The sequence below is a fragment of the Ovis aries genome, chromosome 15 (genome assembly GCF_016772045.2).
Source record: "Ovis aries strain OAR_USU_Benz2616 breed Rambouillet chromosome 15, ARS-UI_Ramb_v3.0, whole genome shotgun sequence".
In the NCBI taxonomy this organism is placed as follows: Eukaryota; Metazoa; Chordata; class Mammalia; order Artiodactyla; family Bovidae; genus Ovis; species Ovis aries.
This window is the reverse complement of record NC_056068.1, coordinates 20,315,420-20,338,629: the sequence shown is the minus strand read 5'-3', so window position 1 is coordinate 20,338,629 and position 23,210 is coordinate 20,315,420. Positions and strand designations below refer to the sequence as shown.

The 23,210-nt window shown below is 36.8% G+C and overlaps 1 protein-coding gene across 3 annotated transcripts in view; it reads left to right on the top strand.

Moving 5' to 3' along the window:
* The window catches only part of ARHGAP20 (Rho GTPase activating protein 20), a 210,550-nt gene that overhangs the window by 139,240 nt on the left and 48,100 nt on the right, over positions 1–23,210 (top strand). For 2 of the 3 annotated variants that reach the window (XM_012095423.5, XM_042232908.2), the window contains exons 4-5: positions 8,798–8,947; positions 23,116–23,157. In XM_012095423.5, the coding sequence (XP_011950813.1) occupies positions 8,798–8,947; positions 23,116–23,157 (192 nt within the window). Of the gene's footprint in view, positions 1–8,797; positions 8,948–23,115; positions 23,158–23,210 lie in introns of those variants that run through there. The other variant, XM_042232910.2, reaches the window with a different exon arrangement.

Genomic DNA, 23,210 nt, shown 5'->3' with positions numbered 1-23,210 from the left:
TGGTTGGATGGCATCACCAACTCAATGGACATCAGTTTGAGCAAGTTCCAGGAGATGGTGATGAACAGGAAGGCCTGGCGTGCTGCAGTCCGTGAGGTTGCAAAGAGTCAGGACTGAGCGACTGAACAATAGCACACTCCAATCAAAACACCAGCAAAATACACATTCTTTTGATGTACACATAAAACCTTCTCCAGGATAGTTCACATTCTAGGCCAAAATACAAGTGTCAACAGATTTTAACAGGAGAGAAGTTATATCAACTATCTTCCAATCACAACTATATGAAACTTGAAATCAATTACAAAAAGAAAAATGGGAAAATCACAGATACATGGAGAGTAAACAGTGTGCTACAGAAAACCAATGGGCTGATGAAGAAATCAGAAAGTATCTTGAGACAAATAAAAATGGAAACAATGCTTCTGAATTTATGATATGCAGCAGAGCAGTTGTATGTAACTTCCCTGTAGCTCAAATGGTAAAGAACCTGCCTGCAATGCAGGAGTCCAGGATTTGATCCCTGGTTTGGGAAGTTCCTCTGGAGAAAGGAATAGCAATCCACTCCAGTATTCTTGCTTGGAGAATCCCATGGACAGAGAAGCCTGGCGAGCCACAGTCCGTGGAGTTGCAAAGAGTTGGACATGACTGAGTGACTAACACAGAGAGTTCTATGGGGAGCTAACATCAATACAGCCCTTCCTCAGGAAACAAGTAAAATCTCAAATAAACAACCTAACCTGTTTTGCGCTCCAAAATCACTACAGATGGTGATTGCAGCCATGAAATTAAAAGACGCTTACTCCTTGGAACGAGTTACGACCAACCTAGATAGCATATTGAAAAGCAGAGACATTACTTTGCCAACAAAGGTCCATCTAGTCAAGGCTATGGTTTTTCCAGTAGTCATGTATAGATGTGAGAGTTGGACTGTGAAGAAAGCTGAGCACCGAAGAATTGATGCTTTTGAACTGTGGTGTTGGAGAAGACTCTTGAGAGTCCCTTGGACTGCAAGGAGATCCAACCAGTCCATTCTCAAGATCAGTCCTGGGTGTTCTTTGAAATGAATGACGCCAAAGCTGAAACTCCAATACTTTGGCCACCTCATGCGAAGAGTTGACTCATTGGGAAAGACTCTGATGCTGGGAGGGATCGGAGGCAGGAGGAGAATGGAACGACAGAGGATGAGATGGCTGGATGGCATCACGGACTCGATGGATGTGAGTCTGAGTGAACTCCGGGAGTTGGTGATGGACAGGGAGGCCTGGCATGCTGCAATTCATGGGGTCGCAAAGAGACCAGTGAAATAGCTAATTCTTTGAAAAGATAAAATTGATAAACTGTTAGCTAGACTCATCAAGAAGAAAAGGGACAGGACACAAAAAAGAAATGAAAGAGGAGAAATAACAATCAATACCACAGAGATAACAACAAAAAAAAATCCTGTGAATAGTTGTATGCCAACAAATTAGACAACATAGAAAAAATATGCAAATGTTGAAAAACATGCAACCTGCTAACACTGTATCAAGAGAAAACAGACAGTTTGAACAGATTGATTACTAGTACTAAAATTGGGTTTGTAATTTTTAAAAATCTACTAGCAAACAACAGTCCAGGACCAGATGACTTCACAGGGAAATTCCACCAAACATATAAATAAGAGCTAATTCCTTTCTTCCTCAGTCTCCCAAACTCATTCTCCAAGGCCACCATTACCTTGATACTAAACTAGACTGAGACACTAAAAAAGAGAAAAGAAAATTACAGGCCAATATCCTTGATGAATATACATGCAAAAATCCTTAACAAAATATTAGGAAACTGAATTAAACAGTACAAAGAAAAGATCTTACATTGTGATCAAGTGGGATTTATTCCAGGGATGCAGTTTAGTTCAGTTCAGTTCAGTCGCTCAGTCATGTCCGACTCCTTACAACCCCATGAATTGCAGCACTCCAGGCCTCCCTGTCCATCACCAACTCCTGGAGTTCACTCAAACTCACATCCATCGAGTCAGTGATGCCATCCAGCCATCTCATCCTCGGTCATCCCCTTCTTCTCCTGCCCCCAATCCCTCCCAGCATCAGAGTCTTTTCCAATGAGTCAACTCTTCGCATGAGGTGGCCAAAGTACTGGAGTTTCAGCTTTAGCATCATTCCTTCCAAAGAAATCCCAGGGCTGATCTCCTTCAGAATGGACTGGTTGGATCTCTTGCAGTCCAAGGACTCTCAAGAGTCTTCTCCAACACCACAGTTCAAAAGCATCAATTCTTCGGTGCTCAGCTTTCTTCACAGTCCAACTCTCACATCCACACCATGACCACTGGAAAAACCATAGCCATTTACACATTTACACAATACTATTCCACATCTTGCCTATTGTAAATAGTGCTTAATTGAACGTGAAAGTGCTAGTATCTCTTCTAGATCCTGATTTCAGTTCTTTGATAAATATACAGAAGTGGGATTGTTGAATTTTTAAGTACTATCTATAGTTGGGGATATTAAAGAGTATGAGTGGTCTAAATTAATTTTGTGAGGGCATGAACTCTCTCGACATAGAAAAAAACGTATATTTGAGGAGATAACTATCTATAGTTGGGGATATTAAAGAGTATGAGTGGTCTAAATTAATTTTGTGAGGGCATGAACTCTTTCTCCTTGACATAGAGAAAACGTATATTTGAGGAGATAATCATTACTGTTGAGTACTGACATCAGTATAGGATCACTGACTCAATGGGCATAAATTTAAGCAAACTCCAGGAGACAGAGGAGGATAAAGAACCCTGGTGTGCTGCAGTCCATGGAGTTGCAAAGAAGTGGACTTGACTCAGCAATTAAACAACAAATAAAATCTGCCATCTTGCAAAACTTTTACCACAGTTGTTCAGGAAATTGCTGATATATACATATATATATGTGTATCAAACATTTTAATATACTGACAGATCCTTCTTAATAAGAGATAATTTATTCTTTCTGAAATAGCGACCAAGAAATAGTCCCCTGATACACTAAATGTATGTCCTCCCTATCACTTTTATTACTCAGTTCTAAATAACTGAGTTATTTAGTACTTAATATACTTAGTGACCAGACTAACTACCTTACGTTCAATATTGCCTCAGCTCATCTTCAGGCTCCATTTGGAAACTGCTTTCAGTCCTTAAGTTGATACTATAGAAATAAACTCAGGGGGGATAAATAGTTGGCCAACTGCCACATATTTATTTAGTCAAAATAAGTGGATTTTAGTGAGTACAATAATACAGAATGTTTTAAAAGTCTTTCTTTGGCTAAGGTATTTTATTTACTCCATTTCATGTAGAATGTTGACAATGTTTGCCTAAAATTGTTTTTGAGTTTATTGTCATTCTTTTCCATATTGAATTAAACAAGTATTAATATTAAAGCTAGATGTGACCTTAAGGACCACTTTTGATATTCATTAGAAAGGTAAATTAAAATTTATTTTCCTATAGAATTGTGTCTTTACATTTTTTAAAACAATGTTTGAGCATCACTGTATTTAGAAAGAAGCTGATATATCCCCTGTGTTAATAGCCTTAGAGCACCTATTTGGATATACAAAAAAGGAAATAAAAGGGCTTCTCAGGTGGCACAGTGATAAAGAATCCACCTTCCAATGCAGGAGACACAAAAGACACGTGTTTGATCCCTGAATTGGGAAGATCCCCTGCAGAAGGAAATGGCAACTCACTCCAGTATTCTTGCCTCAGGAAGTCCATGGACAGAGAAGCCTGATGGGTTACAGTCCATGGGGTCACAATAAGTCAGGCACGACTGAGCATACACAAGGAATGGAGATAGTTCATACTCTCTTAAACCATAACTATTCTCATATTCTATTTCCTGAAAGAAATATAGAAGTAATGATGAATTCTATGTAGGTCAAAAAGATGCAGAGAAAAAAAGTTCCAATTATTAATTCATTACTAAAAGGATTACCATCAGACACTCATGGAATATAACATGTTCTCTACCCCAAAATGTATTTAATAGAACATCTCCATCTTGGAATGGAGTGAAATCTAGAATTCATACTTTTAAATTTCTATTGGAATAATCTAATACTATTAAAAATTAAAGTGAAAAATCTGAAGAAACACTCTGTGACCCTAAGGCTCTCCATCTTAATATAAATTGAAATGCTAGTTTTAAATATTTTTAAACTAGTACTTCTAGCTTTATGGACATAAATGTTCATGAGATTTGTCCCCCAAGTCCATAAAAAAAAATGAGTCCCATCAGAAAGCCTTGTAGGTAAGGAGATTTAGAAGAGTAAGGTTTAAGATTTAGGTCATACCTGAATGGTCTAGTGGTTTTCCCTACTTTCTTCAATTTAAGTCTGAATTTGGCAATAAGTAGTTCATGATCTGAGCCACAGTCAGCTCCCAGTCTTGTTTTTTCTAACTGTATAGAGCTTCTCCATCTTTGGCTGCAAAGACTATAGTCAATCTGATACAGGTATTAACCATCTGGTATGTCCATGTGTAGAGTTGTCTCTTGTGTTGTTGGAAGAAATTGTTTGCTATGACCAGTGTGTTCTCTTGGCAAAATTCTCTTAGCCTCTGCCCTGCTTCATTTTGTACTCCAAAACCGAATTTGCCTGTTACTCCAGGTATCTCTTGACTTCCTACCTTTGCATTCCAGTCCTAATAAAAAGGACATCGTTTTGGGGTGTTAGTTCTAGAAGTCCTTGTAGATCTTCATAAAAACATTCAACTTCAGCTTCTTCAGCATTACTGGTCGAGACATAGACTTGGATTACTGTGATACTGAATGGTTTGCCGTGGAAACGAACTGAGATCATTCTGTCATATTGGAGATTGCATCCAAATACTGCATTTTGGACTCTCTTGTTGACTATGTGGCTACTCCATTTCTTCTAAGGGATTTGACCTAAATCCAATTCCTTACGATTATACAGTGTAAGTGACAAATAGAATCAAGGGATTAGATGTGATAGACTGCCTGAAGAACTATGGACAAAGGTTCATGGCACTGTACAGGAGGCAGTGATCAAGACCATCCCCAAGAAAAAGAAATGCAAAGGACAAAACGGTTGTCTGAGGAGGCCTTATAAATAACTGAGAAAAGAAGAGAAACTAAAGGCAAAGGAGAAAAGGAAAGATACACCCATTTGAATGCAGAGTTCCAAAGAATAGCAAGGAGAGATAAGAAAGCCTTCCTCAGTAATCAATGCAAAGAAATAGAGGAAAACAATAGAATGGGAAAGACTAGAGATATCTTTAAGAAAATTAGAGATACCAAGGGAACATTTCATGTAAAGATGGGAACAATAAAGGACAGAAATTGTATGGACCTAACAGAAGCAGAAGATATTAAGAAGAGTGACAAGAATATACAGAAGAACTATACAAAAAAGATCTTCATGACCCAGATAACCATGATGGTGTGATCATGCATCTAGAGCCAGACATCCTGGAATGAGAAGTCAAGTGGGCCTTAGGAAGCATCACTATGAACAAAGTTAGTGGAGGTGATGGAATTCTGGTTGAGCTATTTCAAATCCTAAGAGATGATGCTGTGAAAGTGCTGCACTCAACATGCCAGCAAATTTGGAAAACTCAGCAGTGGCCACAGGATTGGAAAAAAGTCAATCTTCATTCCAATCCCAAAGAAAGGCAATGCCAAAGAATGTTCAAAGTACCACACAATTGCACTAATCTCACATACTAACAAAGTAATGCTCAAAATTCTCCAAGCCAGGCTTCAATAGTATGTGAACCATGAACTTCCAGATGTCCAAGCTGGATTTAGAAAAGGCAAGGGAATCAGAGATCAAATTGTCAACATCAATTGGATCATCGAAAAAGCAAGAGAGTTCCAGAAAAACATCTACATCTACTTCTGCTTTATTGACTATGTCAAAGCCTTTGACTGTGTGGATCACAACAAACTGTGGAAAATTCTTAAAGTCATGGGAATGCCAGACCACCTTACCTGCCTCCTGAGAAATCTGTATGCAGGTCAAGAAGCAACAGTTAGAACTGGACATGGAACAACACACTGGTTCAAAATTGGGAAAGGAGTACATCAAGGCTGCATGTTGTCTCTGTGCTTATTTAACGTATATGCAGCGTATATCATACGAAATGCTGGGTTGGATGAATCACAAGCTGGAATCAAAATTGCGGGAGAAATATCAATAACCTCAGATATGCAGATGATACCACCCTTATGGCAGAAAGTGAAGAACTAAAGAGCCTCTTGATGAAAGTTAAAGAGGAGAGTGAAAAAGTTGGCTTAAAGCTCAACATTCAGAAAATTAAGATCATGGCAACTGGTTCAGTCACTTCATGGCAAATAGATGGGGAAACAGTGGAAACAGTGAGAGACTTTATTTTGGGGGGCTCCAAAATCACTGCAGATGGTGACTATAGCCATGAAATTAAAAGACGTTTGCTCTTTGGAAGAAAAGCTATGACCAACCTAGACAGCCTGTTATAAATCAGAGACATTACTTTGCCAACAAAAGTCCTTTTAGTCAAAGCTATGGATTTTCTAGTAGTCATGTATGGATGTGAGAATTGGACTCTGAAGAAAGCTGAGCGCAAAAGAATTGATGCTTTTGAACTGTGGTGTTGAAGAAGAGTCTTGAGAGTCCCTTGGACAGCAAGGAGATGCAACCAGTCTAACCTAAAGGAAACCAGTCCTGAATATTCATTGGAAGGACTGATGCTGAAGCTGAAACCCCAATACTTTGGCCCCCTCATGCAAAGAACTGACTCAATGGAAAAGACCCTGATGCTGGGAAGGATTGAAGGTGGGAGGAGAAGGGGATGATAGAGGATGAAATGGTTGGGTGGCATCACCGACTTGATGAGCATGAGTTTGAGTAAGCTCTGGTAGTTGGTGAAAGACAGAGAAGCCTGGCTTGCTGCAGTCCATGGGGCTGCAGAGTTAAACAGGACTGAGCAACTAAACTGAACTGAAGGTTTAAGATAATAAAGCTGAAGAAAACTTCATGGAGACACAGTCCCCTCCAGGTGCTTTTTAAGAATGGCCATGTCCGCAGGACTTTTTATAGATACATAATGGTTATGAGCATAAGAAAGCTCAAGAGTCAACCCTGCTCAGGTTCAGATTCTAGCTCTGCTAGTTAATCTGTTGGACTTCTAGCAAATTACTTAGTCTCCCTGTGACAACATTTTCTTGTCTATAAAACTGTTTGAGGATTAAACTAATACGTGTAACATGTTAACAATTACTGGTAAATGATAAGTTCTCAATAAGTATTGACCATTAGAATGAAAGTGTTGTTTACACTTTTAGATAGCTCCTTGTTTTTTTGTATTAATATAAGGAAGTAGACAGTCTTGACAGTTTATTGATCTAGGGAAGGCATTATTGGAATGACTTTTTTCCAGATGAATAGATATACAAGTTCCCACATGGTATCTGATGTTTCTAATATAAAGAGAAGCCTGCATTAAAAAAAAAAAAACTCAATATGTAACACACTGTTCCTCCCAAAAGATTCATAGTTTCAATTTTATATTACCTTAAATAGCTGCCATCAAGAAGTAAGATTTTTAAGAGAAAAAGTAAGATTTTACTTAAAAAAAATCTAATGATTTATAGCAATAGGATGGAAAATATTGAAATAAAGAATGAAGTCATTATGCCACAAGGCACTTTTCTATTATATTTACACTGTTTGCCTTACAGGAAATATAGATTAGGCTTTGAATCTAGATTATCATTCATGTAAAGGCTCCTTAAAAATCCTGTTTCATTTTATAAATTCTACTGAAGAACTTTAGCTTTAAATATTCCATGAGGAGTTTTAGGAATATGAAGTATCTGATTTTCATTTTAGCTTTTAGTGTTTCTGTAAATGGTTCTGAATGATAGAAAGTACTGAGGTTTCCTAGGGCATTCTCTTTATCCTTAACCAGTGCCTTCTAACTGTTTAAGTCTCAGGTCCATTATAAGCATTAAATCTGTAAAGTAGGTCAAGAGAATGATGGTTTCAATACCAGGGTTGTAAGGAGGATTAGATAGAAATTCAAAAAGCAGTTTCATTGCCAGCTTAAAAGTAGATCACTTTCTGGGTATCGAGAGATAAATATCAATTATATCAACTCTACTTTAAATATTACTTCCTGGCCTCTTTTTTTCCAGTTTAGTTTAAGGTCTATTTTTAGGCTATAGTTTTTTTCAGTTTTAGCCACAATATAAGGGAGGTGGTAAGAAAAAAAATTTTTTAAAGGAAATTTAAAATAATCTTTGCTTGTAAAGACTAGAAAGTCATAAAGCTACTCAGTTGGAAATGCATTGTAAATTTCTCTAATTCCTGGTTATATTTTTAGTGTATACAAGGTGGAAATTTTATAAATATTTTAATAAATAATGTTTATGTTTAATCTCTACCCAGATATTTAGATATTTTTGGAAATAAACAAGTTATAAGTAATAAATGAATTAACTTTTTTTAACAGCAATAAGTTTAAAATTAGATTTTTAATCCAAATGCAATGCTCAACATATAGAAAATAAAATTGCCAGTTTATGGCTATTTGCTACCATAAATGCAAGCATCAGGACCAATATGTCATATGTTTCAAAGGCCTTTTTAGGCTAAGGTAACCGAACATGTTACAATTCACTGAAGGTAAAAACAATGAATAAGACATTCTTTGCCTATGGTTAGTAAAACTGTCTTCTTATCACATGTATGGAAGTTCTCATAAAATTTAAGAAACAAAATAACAAGAAATCCTATCTGGTTTTTCTCTTTCTAGATATAACAATAACTTTAAGATAAAAAATAAAATAAAATTAAGTGACATGTGGACAGCAAGCTGTGTGGATGAAGTGGGAGAAGGCAACACCAATGCCATGAAATCCTTTGTCTTGGGCTGGCCCACAGTGAACTTTGTGGCCACTTTCAGGTGAGAACCATAGCTTGTCTTTTATTATTCACATGAGTTTGCTACTGTGAAATACAGACAGCTATGTAATTTCTAGAATGGAGAGGAAAAAAAGATAATTCAGTTTTGTTCCCATAATTTTTTAAAGAAACATATTTTATTCTGATTGATCTATTTTATAGAGAAGTTCATTTGTATTCTAAAGCCCATAATTCATCTTTTGGCACACCCTCAATAAAGACACCTATATGCTTCATGTTTCTCCCAAAAACTGTTTTATTAAAAGATGTGAAAGGTAATGGTAAATATTGAGAACTCTTGAAGGCATTTACCTTTGGTTTGAGCTGTGACTTTTTAAAGGGGCTACTTAAACACCTCTAACACCACGGAAGAGGAAGAGTAATCAGGGTTCTAGGACCTCCCTCTCCAGTATTCCCTTCCCTGATGCTTAGGCACTGTTTTATATATTGAGTTTTCAAGTTAGCTTTTTAAACCACTGAAACAGATGTTTTACTGAAACAAATTCTATAAAACACTCCAATTAAGCTTGAATAACCAATTTATACTCCCAGATTTTCTTTAAAAATAGTTTATAATTATAGAAATAAATTTAATGTAATGAAATAATGTGGTTCCTAACTGCACATCATGTTCTAACTTGGTATCTACAGAAGTGTGACAATCAAAACCAGATTTATGAATTCAAGGAATGAAAGTCAGTTTCCTAAGACTTATTCCTTGGCTGGGATGGAGTTGGAGAATGCATGAAGAGAGAATCTTTGTGCTTTTATCTGAACAGGCTAAATTGACACTTTTGTGTTTAGAGTGAGCATACAAAAACTCAGACTTATGATATTGAACAATGGCATGTTCAGTATTTGTTTTACACCTAAAAGAGCTGGTTTTTATTTCAAGTACACATTTTTCTTTCTACTTCCTCATTACCATCCAATTCCTCAGGCATCATTTTAAAACCAAATAACTATTTTTTTGAAACTGTTAATCTTCTAATAAAGGAAAGGCATGCCATTAAATTCTATTATGCACTATTGACCTACCACAGGATTTTAAGAATTTATTTAGAAGAAACATACATTTGTATCATTCTCCTTGTGTCTTCTTTTCCATGACAAGCTTCTCTAAATATTGTCATTTCATGTTGTTTAATCTCCCTGGTGTTTAGAGCTGAAAGGAAGGGATTTCAAGTGAAGGGTGAGACTACATTATGTCTTTTCTTTAAACAAGGAGTTTCCATAAAACTTTTTTAAGGAGAAGGGAAAATATTGAATAATTTATAAAATAGTTCCTCAAAAAGTATAGTACCTTAACTGAATGACTAAGTTAGCATCCCTAGTGATGTCGTGTGGACATCATCTGTGCTTTGTTAGTGTATTGAGGAGCTTCTGTGGTATTTGTCTCCAATACCCATAGCCCCAGTCTAATCACAAGAAAAATGTCAGATAAGCCCAAAGTGAGGAATGTTCTATAGAGTTACCTGACCAGTAAGCCTCAAAATTGTCACAATCAAAAAAAAAAATCAAAAAACAAAACATGAAAAGGCACAGTAAAGGTCACTAAGGAGACATGATATCTGAATCTGCTACGTGGTATCCTACAATAGAAAATAGGAAAAGGACATTAATGGAAACACTGGTGAAATCTGAAGTCAGTAGTGTAGTTAATGGTAATGTACCAAATCAGTTTCCTAGTTTGATGGATGTGCCATGATAATGTGAGAGGATAACATTAGAAGAAACAAAAACTGGGTGAGAGGTATATAGGGATTCTCTGTACTATCTTTGCAACTTTCCTGAAAATCTAAACCTATCTTGAAATTCAAATATTACTCTTTAAAAAAAAAAATAGTAGTGTGGAAGAGTTCAGACTCTGGTATGGCAGAGTGAGGTCTTAACAGACTGACCACTCTACAGATAACAACTGTAAACTCTGAACAAAATATAAGCAACAACCTCCTAAAGGTTCTGGAAAGTGAACAAAATGTTGGCAAATTTTAGGGAAGAATTGAAACTTGAAACAAGGCATCAGCACTGCATGAGTTTCCTGCTTTTAAGGCATTAGCCTTAGGGCAGGCTGCAGTCAAATTATGGTGCAGGGCATCTAAACTGACAAAAACTCAGGCATTCTGGGCTGAAACACTGAAGTACAGAGTTTGGGTCAGCCGCAGCCGCAAGAACTTGAGGGAGGAAATCTCAGAAAGAAGAGTAACAGAGAAAGGAAGCTCCACATTTTCTGTTTAGACTCTGCCCAGTTGAATGCTGAACCACATATACATGGAATTCAAGCTAAGGCTGAAAGACTTGTACTGAGTTGCTGCTGAACACAGGAGAGGTAGGGTTTTCAGCTTGAATCGAATAAAATGAGTTGTCTGTTAAAACAACATTATTTTGCAAATATAACAAAACTCAGAGTCTCCAGAATAAGACATTTATAATGTCTAGAGTATTATCTGAAGTTTTTTAATCTATGAAGTATCTAGAAAGGAAAAAGGTAATAAATAGAAGCCAATCATGAGATGATCTATTAGTTGGAATTGCTATAAAAGAACTTACAAGCAACTCTTACAACTATGCTCAGTAGGTAAAAGAAAAAGCCAATTGAAATGAGTGAAAAGATAGGAAATCTTAGCAGAGAAATAGAAAATATTTTTCAAAAGCCGAATGAAAATTCTAGAACTAAAAATTATAATATCTTAAATTTTTAAAAATTCTCTCTGTGGCTTTAGTTGCAAAATGGAAATGAAAGAGAAATAACTCAGTGAATTTGAAAGTATATCAACAGAGATTGTCTAATCTGAGGAAGAGAGGAAAAAAGATTTTTAATCAAAAATGCATCAGAGACTTGGAGGAAAGCCAAAATATATAATATACATGTAATGGGAATTCTGGAAAGGAGAGAGAAGGAATGCGGCAGAACAAATATTTTAGAAATAATGATTTGAAAATCTCCCAAATTTGGCGAAAGACATGTATGTACAGATTCAGTGAGCTCTGTGAACCATGAATGGGAGTAATATGAATAAAGCTTCACCTGTTTATTTGTAGACAAACTGCTATAAACCAAATATAAGAGAAAATCATGAAAGCAGCCAGAAAAAAAACAACACATTACATACAGTAGAACAACAGTTTGCATCACTGTGGTTTTCTCATCAGAAATTATGGCTGTTTCAGAGATCACTGGAATAGCATCTTTAAGAGTATTTAAAGACTCAAGATTGATCAAAGGGCAGAGTAGGAGGATGTGGAACTTACCTTCGCCCATGTAGATTATTCCACATCTACGTGTGGAATGATTCTCGCTGAAAACTGGCAGAAAGACTCCTGTACAGCCAAGGCTGTAAGAAAGATCCAAACGTAATCAGGAGGAAAAGAAAAGTGATCAGGCTGGGAGCTTGCCACCAGGAGTATCCTCAGAGAAAAAGGGAGATTCCACAGGCAGAGACCTGCCCTGGGGAGTGAGCAGTGCAAACCACAGATTGGGCATCCCACTCCTGGCATCCTACACAGGGGAGACCAGCCCTCTTGGCTGGTTGGGGAACTGCTGGAACTAACAAGAATGCTGTGGGAAACCTGGACTCTGCTTGCATGCACGTACACACTCACTCACACAGAGACACACATACACACTCATAAGCTGGCTTGCCTCTGAGGCAGAGTGGAGAAGGCTGATAGAGGACTGCTCTAGGGGCTGCTCGTTTTCCCTAACCACCTCAGTGGTGCATGATTTGGGCCTGGTGGAGAAATGCTCAAGCCCTGCTTCCTCCAGTTGCAACTCCCCACTGGACCAAGAGCTGCTATAACTAGGAACAGAACTTGGTTCTGACCAAAGGTGACTTGGTCCTGAGGTGATGTTTAGGTGGGGTAGCAGTGGCCATTGTTGGTGCTTACTTGAGTACATCAGATGCAGACCAGAACTCTGATGACACCTGATTCATTACAGCTCATGCCACAATATATGGAGAGTTCACACAGACCCCGACTGTCCTGCAGTACAGGACATCAGGGTGGAGGCAGCAGAGGAGGGAGGACAAAGGGGACTCAGACCCATAGCTGCCTATGAGCAGAGTAAGGGAAACAATTGCAGATTCTTGCACAGTCAGCAGATCAGAGACAGCTCAGATGTCTGTCTGAGGCTGACATGAACCAAGAACCCACATGAGCCCCTCTTGCATCAGCACAGCCCCACTCTGGAACAAAGGTTCCAGTACTTAGAGAAGTGAAAGCACACGCTTAACAGAAACAGAGCCAGCTCAGGCCTGAATCTCAGGGCTTCTGCTGTAGCAATTTGAGATTCATTGAGGAGAGAGGAAGTCCTGCCTCCCAAGTAGCTTCAGCTCTAACCTGTCCATTTCCAGCCACATCCACTACCAAGGCTATTGCTGCTGGCACACACTGAGGAAACATCTGACTTTCATCTACATCAAATCCAGCTCTGCCACCAATGGCACTGGGCATACACAGTCTGTGTAGGGATGCTCCCACCTAAGTACACCATTTCAAGAATGTAATAGGTAAGTGTTTCACCAAAATACACAGAGGCTGAAAATGTTAAGCATAATGAAAAAGGCAGAGGAACTGGTTTCAGTTGAAGAAGTAAGAGAAAACCTGAGAGAAATATGTAATGAAATAAACTGTTTATCAGACAAAGAATTCAAAGCATTTATAGTAAAAATATTAACTTGATTAGGGAAAACTAGATGAACACAGTGAAAAATTTTAACAAGAAACTAGAAAATAAAAGAGGACCCAGTTAGGAATGAAGAATTCAATAACTAAAATTTAAAAATACACTAGAAAGGATAGCACACTGTGTGATCTGGAAAACAGAATAATAAACACCTGATCAGAGCAGAAAAATGTTTAAATGAAAAGAGTTTAAGAGAGCTCTGGAATAACATTAATCAAGCTTACCAACATTAACATTATAGGTAACCCAAAAGGAGAAGAGAGGGAGAAATCGAAACTCAATATTTCATGAAATTATGGTGGAAAATTTCTCAAACTTGTAGAGAGTAACAGATACCCAGGTACAGGAAGCAAGGAGGATCCTAAATAGGACAGAAGGCAGTGACATGATGTATTCAAAGTGCTAAAGGGGAATAACTTGCAACCTGTGATACTTAGCAAGATTAGCATTTGGAGTCAAAGAAGAGATACTTAGCAAGATTATCATCTGGAGTCAAAGAAGAGATAAAAGACTTCTCAGAAGGCAAAAACTGAAAGAGTTCATCCATATTAAACCTACCCTAAAATAATTAAAGAATTTTCTCTAAGTGGAAAATAAATAAGAATCTATAGGAAAGGGAAAATCCCACTAAGAAAAGTACATAGTAGGGACGAAATTTCCTTCTCCAGGGGATCTTCCTGACCCAGGGATCAAACCCAGGTCTCCCACATTGCAGGCAGACGCCTTAACCTCTGAGCCACCAGGGAAGCCCCTTAAGTGAGCTAGTATGAAAATAAAAAGGCAAACAGTTGTAAAAGTAGCAATTATAACTACAAATAAATAGTTAAGGGATAACATGAAAATGTAAAATATGACATCAAAAGCAGAAAATGTCAGAGAGGGGGATAAAACATATAAATCTTTTAGAATGTGTTTCAACTTAAATGACTACAGCTTAAAACAAGTAGATGTAGTTGTAGGTCAACGTATATGAACCCCATGATAACCACAAATCAAAAACCTATAATTGATACTTAAAAAGTAAAAAGAAAGGAGCACAAGCATGCTACTAAAGATAATCATAAAACCACAAGGGAAGAAACAGAAAAAGAAGAAATGACAAGAGAAGAACTACAAAAACAACCAGAAAAGAATAATAAAATGGCAATGAATACACACCTTTCAGTAATTACCTTAAATGTCACTGGACTAAATGTGCCAATCAACAGACATAGGATGGCTAATTGGATTTAAAAAAAAAAAAAACACCAATATGCTGCCTATAAGAGACTCACTTCAGAACTAAAGACACACAGGCTGAAAGTGACAACATGGAAAAGATATTTCGTATTTCATATGAATGGAAAAGACAAGAAAGCTGTAGTAGTAATACTTATAACAGACAAAACTGATTTTTTAAAAAGCTATAGCAATAGACCAGAAAAGAGCATTATTTTATAAAAGAAGGACCAATACAAGTAGAGCATACTATACTCATTAACATATATGCTCTCAGTACCGGAGCACCTGAACATGTAAAGCAAATATTAAAAGACATAAATGGAGAAACTGACAATAATATTATTAATATAGTAATAGTAAGGGATGTTAATACCCCACTTACATCAACAGACAGATCATTCAGACAGAAAATTATTAAAGCAACAATGACCTTAAATGGCACACTAAACCACGTGGGCTTTTTAGATAGCTGCAGCACACTCCAACCAAAACCAGCAGAATACACATTCTTTTCAAGTGTACATGGAACATTCTCCAGGATATATCACATACTAGGCCAGAAAACAAGTGTAAACAAATTTAATTGGATAGAAATTATAGCAAGCATCTTTTCCAATAATGACTGGCAAATAATTACAGCATGTTACAGCCGGAAAAACATGACAAGCACAAATACTTGGCAACTAAACAACATGCTACCGAAAATCCACTGGGTCAATGATAAAATGAAAGAAGAAATGAGAAAATACCTTGAGAAAAATAACAGTGGAAACAGCACTACTAAATCTTTAGGATGTTGCAAAAGCATCTCTTAAGAGGAAAGCTTATAGCAATACAGGCCTTCCTCAAGAAACAAGGAAAATCTCTAATACAACCTAACCTGCCATCTAAAGGAATAGAAAGAGAAGAACAAACAAAGCCCCGAAGTCAGCAGAAGGAAAGAAATAGTAAGGATCAGAAAGGAAACAAATAAAATAGAGTCCCTCCCCGCCCCCCAAAAAAATAGAAAAGATCAATGAAACAATGAGCTGGTTTTTTGAAAAGATAAACAGAATCGATAAACCTTTAATGAGGTTCCCCAAGAAGAAAAGGGAGAGGACCCAAGGAAATACAAGAAATGAAGGAGGAGAAATAACAACCAATGCCATGAAAGTATGAAAGTGAAGTGGCTCAGTCGTGGACCCCATGGACTGTAGCTTTCTAGGCTCCTCTCTCCAAGGGATTCTCCAGGCAAGAATACTGGAGTGGGTTGCCATTTCCTTCTCCAGGGGAGCTTCCAAACCCAGGGATCGAACCTGGGTCTCCCACATTGCAGGCAGACGCTTTAACCTCTGAGCCACCAGGGAAGCCCTACGCCATAGAGATACAAAAATCATCAGTGAATTCTGTGAACAATTGTATGCCAACAAATTGGACAACATAGAAGAAATAGACAAATTTCCAACAAAACCTGATACCACTGTATTAGGAGTAAACAAACAATTTGAACAGACCGATCACTGACATAGAATTTGTAATTTTTTAAAAAACTGCTAGCAAACAAAAGTCTAGGAATTCACAGGGAAATTCTGGCTTCACAGGAAAATTCTACCAAACATATAAAGGAAAGCTAATATCTGTCCTTCTCAAACTCTCCAAAAAAATTGAAGGAGACACTCCCAAACTCATTCTCTGAGAGTACCATTACCCTAATGCCAAAACCAGACAAAGATGCTCCAAAAAAATCAGAGGCCAATATCTTTGATGAATATACATGCAAAAACCCTTAATAACATATTAGCAAATGGAACCAACAGTATATAGAAAGAACCAAAAAAAAAAAAAAAAAGAAAGAAAGAAAGAACCATACACCACGATGAAGTAGGATTTATTCCAGGGACACAAGGACAGTTCAGAATTTGCAAATCAATCAGTGTGATATGTCACATTAACAAATGGAAGGATAAAAATCCTTTCTGTGTCGAGACACAGAAAGCGTATTTGGCAGAATTCAATATCCATTCATGATAAAAAAAAAAACTCTTATCAAAGTTGGATTAGAGGGAATATATCTCAGCATAATGCAGAACATTTTTATAAACCCATACCTAATATCATGCTCAATGGTGAGAAGCTGAAAGCCTTTCCTCTAAATTAAAAAGAAAGTCAGGGATGCCCACTCTTACCATTTCTATTTAACATGCTATTGGAAGTCTAACTCACAGCAATCAGACAAGAAAAAGAAATGAAAGGCATCCAAAGAGGAAGAGCAGAAGTAAAACTGTCACTATTTGCAGATGACAATATACTATGTATAGAAAACCCTAAAGTCTCCACCCAAAATTATTAGAACTAATAAATGAATTCAGCAAAGTTGTGGGATATGAGATTAAGATACATAAATCTGTTGCTTTTCTATATGTAAGTACTGAACTATCAGAAAAAGAAAGCAAGAAAACAGTCCCATTTAAAATCATATCAGAAAGAATATAATGCCTAGGAATAAACTTAACCTTGGAGGTGAGAGACCTATACACTGAAAACTATAAAACATTCAAGGAAATTTAAGCTGATATAAGGAAATGGAAAGATCTCCCATGCTCTTCAATTAGATGAATTAATATTGTTAAAGTGGCTTCACAGAACTGAACAAATAATCCTGATATTCATATGGAAGTACAAAAGACCCTGAATTGCCAAAGCAATCTTGAGAAAATAAGAACAAAGCTAGAGATGTTACCCTCCCAGACTCCAAATTATACTACAAAGCTACAATAATCAAAACAGCATGGGCCTGGCCCAAACACAGATACATAGATCAATGGAATAGAATAGTGAGCCCAGAAATAAACCCACACACTTTTGGTCAATTAATCTACTACAAAGGAGGCAAGAATATACAATGGAAAGATTAAAGTCTCTTCAACAAATGGTACTAGGAAAACTGTACATCTATGTGTAAAACAATGAGGTCAGAACATCCTTTCATACTGTATACAAAAAAAAAATGGATTATACAAAAGACAAAATGGATTAAAGGCCTAAATGTAAGACCAGAAACCATGAAATTCATAGATGAAAATACAGGCAGAACAGTCTTTGACATAAACAGCAACAATATTTTTTTGGATCTGTCTCCTAAGGCAAAATAAAAGCAAAAATAAAGAAATGCCCTTAAACTAAAAAGCCCTTACATAGCAAAGGAGACCATTGACAAAACAAAAAGACAACCTACAGAATTCGAGAAGATATTTGCAAATAATGTGTTCAACAAAGGGATGATATCTAAATTATTTAAACAGCTCATACAACTCAGTATCAAAAAGCAAACAGTCCAAAATTGGCAGAAGACCTGAATAGACACTTTTCTAAAGATGACTTTCAGATGGCTAGCTAACAGCATATGAAAAGATGTTCATCCTCGCTAATTATCAGAGAAATGTAAATCAAAACAATAATGGGATATCACCTCACACTTTTCAGAATGGCTGTCATAAACAAGAACAAAAGTTTTCGAGGATGTAGATTAAAGGAAACCCTTGTACTCTGTTGAGAATGTAAATTGGTACAGCCATTGTGGAAAACAGTATGGAGGCTCTTCAAAAAAAACTAAAAATAGAATTGCTATAGCATCCAGCAGTTCTACTCCTGGATATGCATTCAGAAAAAAAGCCAAAACACTAATTCAAAAAGACTCATGTACCCAGTGTTCATAGTGTCATTATAAGAGTCAAGATATGGAAGCAACCCAAGTGTCCATGAACAGATGAATGGAAAAAGATACAGTGCATATATACACACACACAGGGTGGAGTATTATTCAGATGTAAAAAAGAATGAGGTTCTGCCATCTGCAGCAACATGAATGAACCTTCAGATTATTATGCTTAGTGATATATGTCAGCAAAAGATAAATATTGTATAATATCACTTATACATGGAATCAAGAAATTAAAACAAATGAATGGAAATACAAAAGCAGGAATAGACTTAAAGATAACAGAAGATAAAGTCGTGGTTACCAGCAAGGGGAGAGAGGTGGGGAGGCACACATTACAGCTATGGGATTAAGAGATATAAACTGCTATGAATAAAACAGATAAGAAACAAGGATATATTGACAGCACAGGGATTATAAATAATATAGTAGCTTTTAATGGGATATAATGTAGAAAACAATCATTGTGTTGTACACCTAAAGCAGATATAATACTGAGTTGGCCACAGAGTTCATTTGGATTTTTCTGTAACATGTTAAATGGAATTCAACTTAAATTCAAGTATGCTTCAATTTAAAAGAATAGGTATCTAAGGAAAAAGTTCTAAACCTAAAATATTATATCTAGCAAAAATATCCTTCAGAAATGAAAGTGAAATAAAAAATTTTTAAAGTCTTAAGAATTTACTGCCAGCGGAACTGTACTACAAAAACAAAAATGCTGACAGAAATTTTTCAGCCCAAAGTGAAATGATCCAAGAAAGTGGCTTGGATCTTTACCAAAGAGTAAAGAACATCAGAAATCATTTATATAAATAAATATTAAGAAAATATAGTTCATGATCGCTTTAAAATGCTATTGGGCTAGCAGCTCAAGAAGCAGTCTTTCATAGCCAGTCACTCTAATATTTATAAGGAAACAAAAATGTAGACTAATAGTTTTGAAATCAAAGACTGACATCAGACTGACTGTCAGAATCTCTAAGAAATTCCCAATTAAGTCAAATTGGGGGAAGAGCAGTCAATAAATGTGAATTTTCCATGATTTACCTTGGGAAGTGGTGTAGATGCCACATCTTGAAACAGACTAAAAGGAATTGCTTACCATGGAACAACAGACTGGTTCCAAATAGGAAAAGGGGTACGTCAAGGCTGTATATTATCATCCTGCTTATTTAACTTATATGCAGAGTACATCATGAGAAATGCTGGACTGGAAGAAACACAAGCTGGAATCAAGATTTCTGGGAGAAATATCAATAACCTCAGATATGCAGATGACACCACCCTTGTGGCAGAAAGTGAAGAGGAACTAAAAAGCCTCTTGATGAAAGTGAAAGAGTAGAGTGAAAAAGTTGGCTTAAAGCTCAACATTCAGAAAACGAAGATCATGGCATCCGGTCCCATCACTTCATGGGAAATAGATGGGGAAACAGTGGAAACAGTGTCAGACTTTATTTGGGGGGGGGGGGCTCCAAAATCACTGCAGATGGTGATTGCAGCCATGAAATTAAAAGACGCTTACTCCTTGGAAGAAAAGTTAGGAGCAACGTAGATAGCATACTCAAAAGCAGAGACATTACTTTGCCAACCAAGGTCCGTCTAGTCAAGGCTATGGTTTTTCCAGTGGTCATGTATGGATGTGAGAGTTGGACTGTGAAGATGGCTGAGTGCCAAAGAATTGATGGTTTTGAACTGTGGTGTTGGAGAAGACTCTTGAGAGTCCCCTGGACTGCAAGGAGATCCAACCAGTCCATTTTGAAGGAGATCAGCCCTGGGATTTCTTTGGAAGGAATGATGCTAAAGCTGAAACTCCAGTACTTTGGCCACCTCATGCGAAGAGTTGACTCATTGGAAAAGACTCTGATGCTGGGAGGGACTGGGGGCAGGAGGAGAAGGGGATGACCGAGGATGAGATGGCTGAATGGTATCACTGACTCGATGGATGCAAGTCTGAGTGAACTCCGAGAGTGGTGATGGACAGGGAGGCCTGGTGTGCTGCGATTCATGGGGTCGCAAAGAGTCAGACACGACTGAGCGACTGAACTGAAAACTGAACTGATCACTGTTTGGATGCTTATTCACTATTTGGATGCTATTCACGCCAGGGTCTATCTCTGTCAGAAAAATAGGAACTTCTCCTTGGGTTTAAGACAAATACAATAATAAAGTGGGAACAGTACAATAAAATGGGAACATTATTGAGACGATAATGAAAGTATTTAAATCTGACAATGATCTATCTATAAGAGAAATCAGAGTAACATTTTAATTTAGGTAGCTAATATGAATCTTATTCTACCAATTCAGGAATGCCACAAAAGCCTGTTTAGGTGTAGATCAAATTAAAATCTATCTTAGGCCCCTATTTAGCCAGGCTTTTAAGAAATCAAATTTTCTTTTTAATGGAACCCCTGTTTTCTTAGGTTAGAACCAGAATACAGGAGACTTCTATGATGTCCTTAAAACAGACGAAATGCTTCTGACCTTCAGTCTCTTGTGATCTCTGCTGACGCGTTCTCCCTTTTATGCCCAGAGTTGTTTTTTGACATCCAGAGATGTTCTGATTCCTTGCCACTTGTGGGCTGCAAATTTCTTATTGATGTAAAATAAAAACCTTAGTTCCTAGAAGCAAGCCTCCCCACTTATTCCTTAGGACCATTTCCTCAGGGATCTTTCTGTTTCGTTAGACACCTCAACTGAGTGGCATATGGTTCCCAGCCAACTCTTACGGACAACAGATTCTGTCTCCTCCCAGGTTTAAGGGAGTCTTTCCTGTCTTACCCTTTTTCTTTCACTAAGATATACCACTTTCTTCTCTCCTGGCTCTTATCATAGGTGCTTATTAAACTCAGAGCTAGCCTTGATTTTGGAGTACTTCTGTTTTTAGTTCTATAAAAGTACCTGAGATTAAGAATCACTAAGGAAAGAGAAGTCCTGGATTCTTGCCTAGAGCAAGAGAGAGGGGAACTACAAGATTACCAAATCAATTTCAGTTAACCTGATGCACTTAAAAATTTGTTCCCTTTTGAGTAATTGTGTGCTGTGTATTCAAACAGTGGAACACTGTACAGCAATGAGAATGAACAAGCTAAAACCACATGCAGTAATATGAATGTCTCACAAATATAATGCTAAATGGAAGAAGCTGTGTACAAGAATAGCACCTACTGTATGGTTACATTTATAAGTACTCAAACAAACAAAACTGTTCTGTTTTGTTAGAAGTCAAGATGGTGGGATCTAGTGCCTGAAAATGAACACAGGGACACCTGGCAAGGTGGTTTTCTGTGAAATATGAATGAATGTGAGTCACATGGGTGTGTTCAATTTGTGAAAATTTTTCAAACTGTACTTTTAAGCATTGTACAGTTTATATATCTTAACATGTCAATTAGAAGTTTAAAAAAATGCCAAAAAAATTAAAAAAAATACTGTGTGTTTAGAGGGGTGATTTTCTTTAATTGCTTTGAAAAAAGTTTAAAAGTCTAAAGAAAATGCACCCTTTTTTCTTTTTTTTTTAATTCACCCTTTTTTCAACATAGATTTTTGCTAAATAAATGCAATATTTGACATTAATGAACCTAGAAAATCTTCTGTTTATGAAAAAAGGCATAAGAGATTATAAGCATTATGAAAGATGAAATTGGTCAGCAGCAAAAGAGATACAGTGCACGTTGGGATGACCAATTCTGGGAGATTACTTATGGAGAAAATTGCTAAGCAACAAAGAAACAAATTACAAATGTTTCTTAAGTGTATTTTTCTGGAAGAAGAAAATAACTAGTGTTCCCAACTTCTTTGAGAAGGTTAGAAATGTGATTTTAAGAGCTAATGAGTAACAAGACCATATAGAAATAAACTTTATTTTTAACTTTAAGAATTAAATGCAGCAGTGACTTCAGCAGGAAAATTAATAGTTATTTGTTGTAAATGAATTGATCTTAGATGATTATAGTAATTAAAAATAAATTTTGTATTAATTCATTGGCTAAATTTTAGTCCTGCCGTATGTGTAGAGAAATAAATGTTTCTTTTGCTGACAATAAACTAGTTTCTGAGCCAAGATATTTCTATCAATATGCCTAATTTCTCCTTAATCTCTTTAATCTCAAAAGAAACACTTTTTATTTGCATGACGCTGAAAACTACAAAAACACCCTGAGATAATTACCCCAGTTTTACAGATGTGGATGTTGAAGCTTAGCGATGTTATGTGATTTGCCCATAATGATACATATTGCATGTATTTTTGAAACCAGGTGTTTGAATTCCCAGTCAGTTAACCTTTTCCACTATCAGTATACCACTTGTAAAAGAGCCATGAAGTAAAGTCGTGGGCCTGTCTTGGATCCATCCAGGAGGTTTTAATAAAACTCTGCTTGACTGTGTAGTTCTTCCTAATAGCCATTTTCACTTCAGGGTTCTTTAGGACACAGTTATGCCAAGGTTGCAGTCATGTGGGCCCTCATCAGTAACAGCCTGTTGGTATTCCATCTGAATTAAACAAGTTAAAATAAGTATTTTGCATAGTTTAATTTTGTCTCCCATTTTCTTATTGCAGTTCTCCAGAACAGAAGGACAAATGGCTCTCTCTCCTTCAAAGGTATTTTTTTTAGTATATATTTTCTAATTCTGTAAGGTATAATTACACCTTAA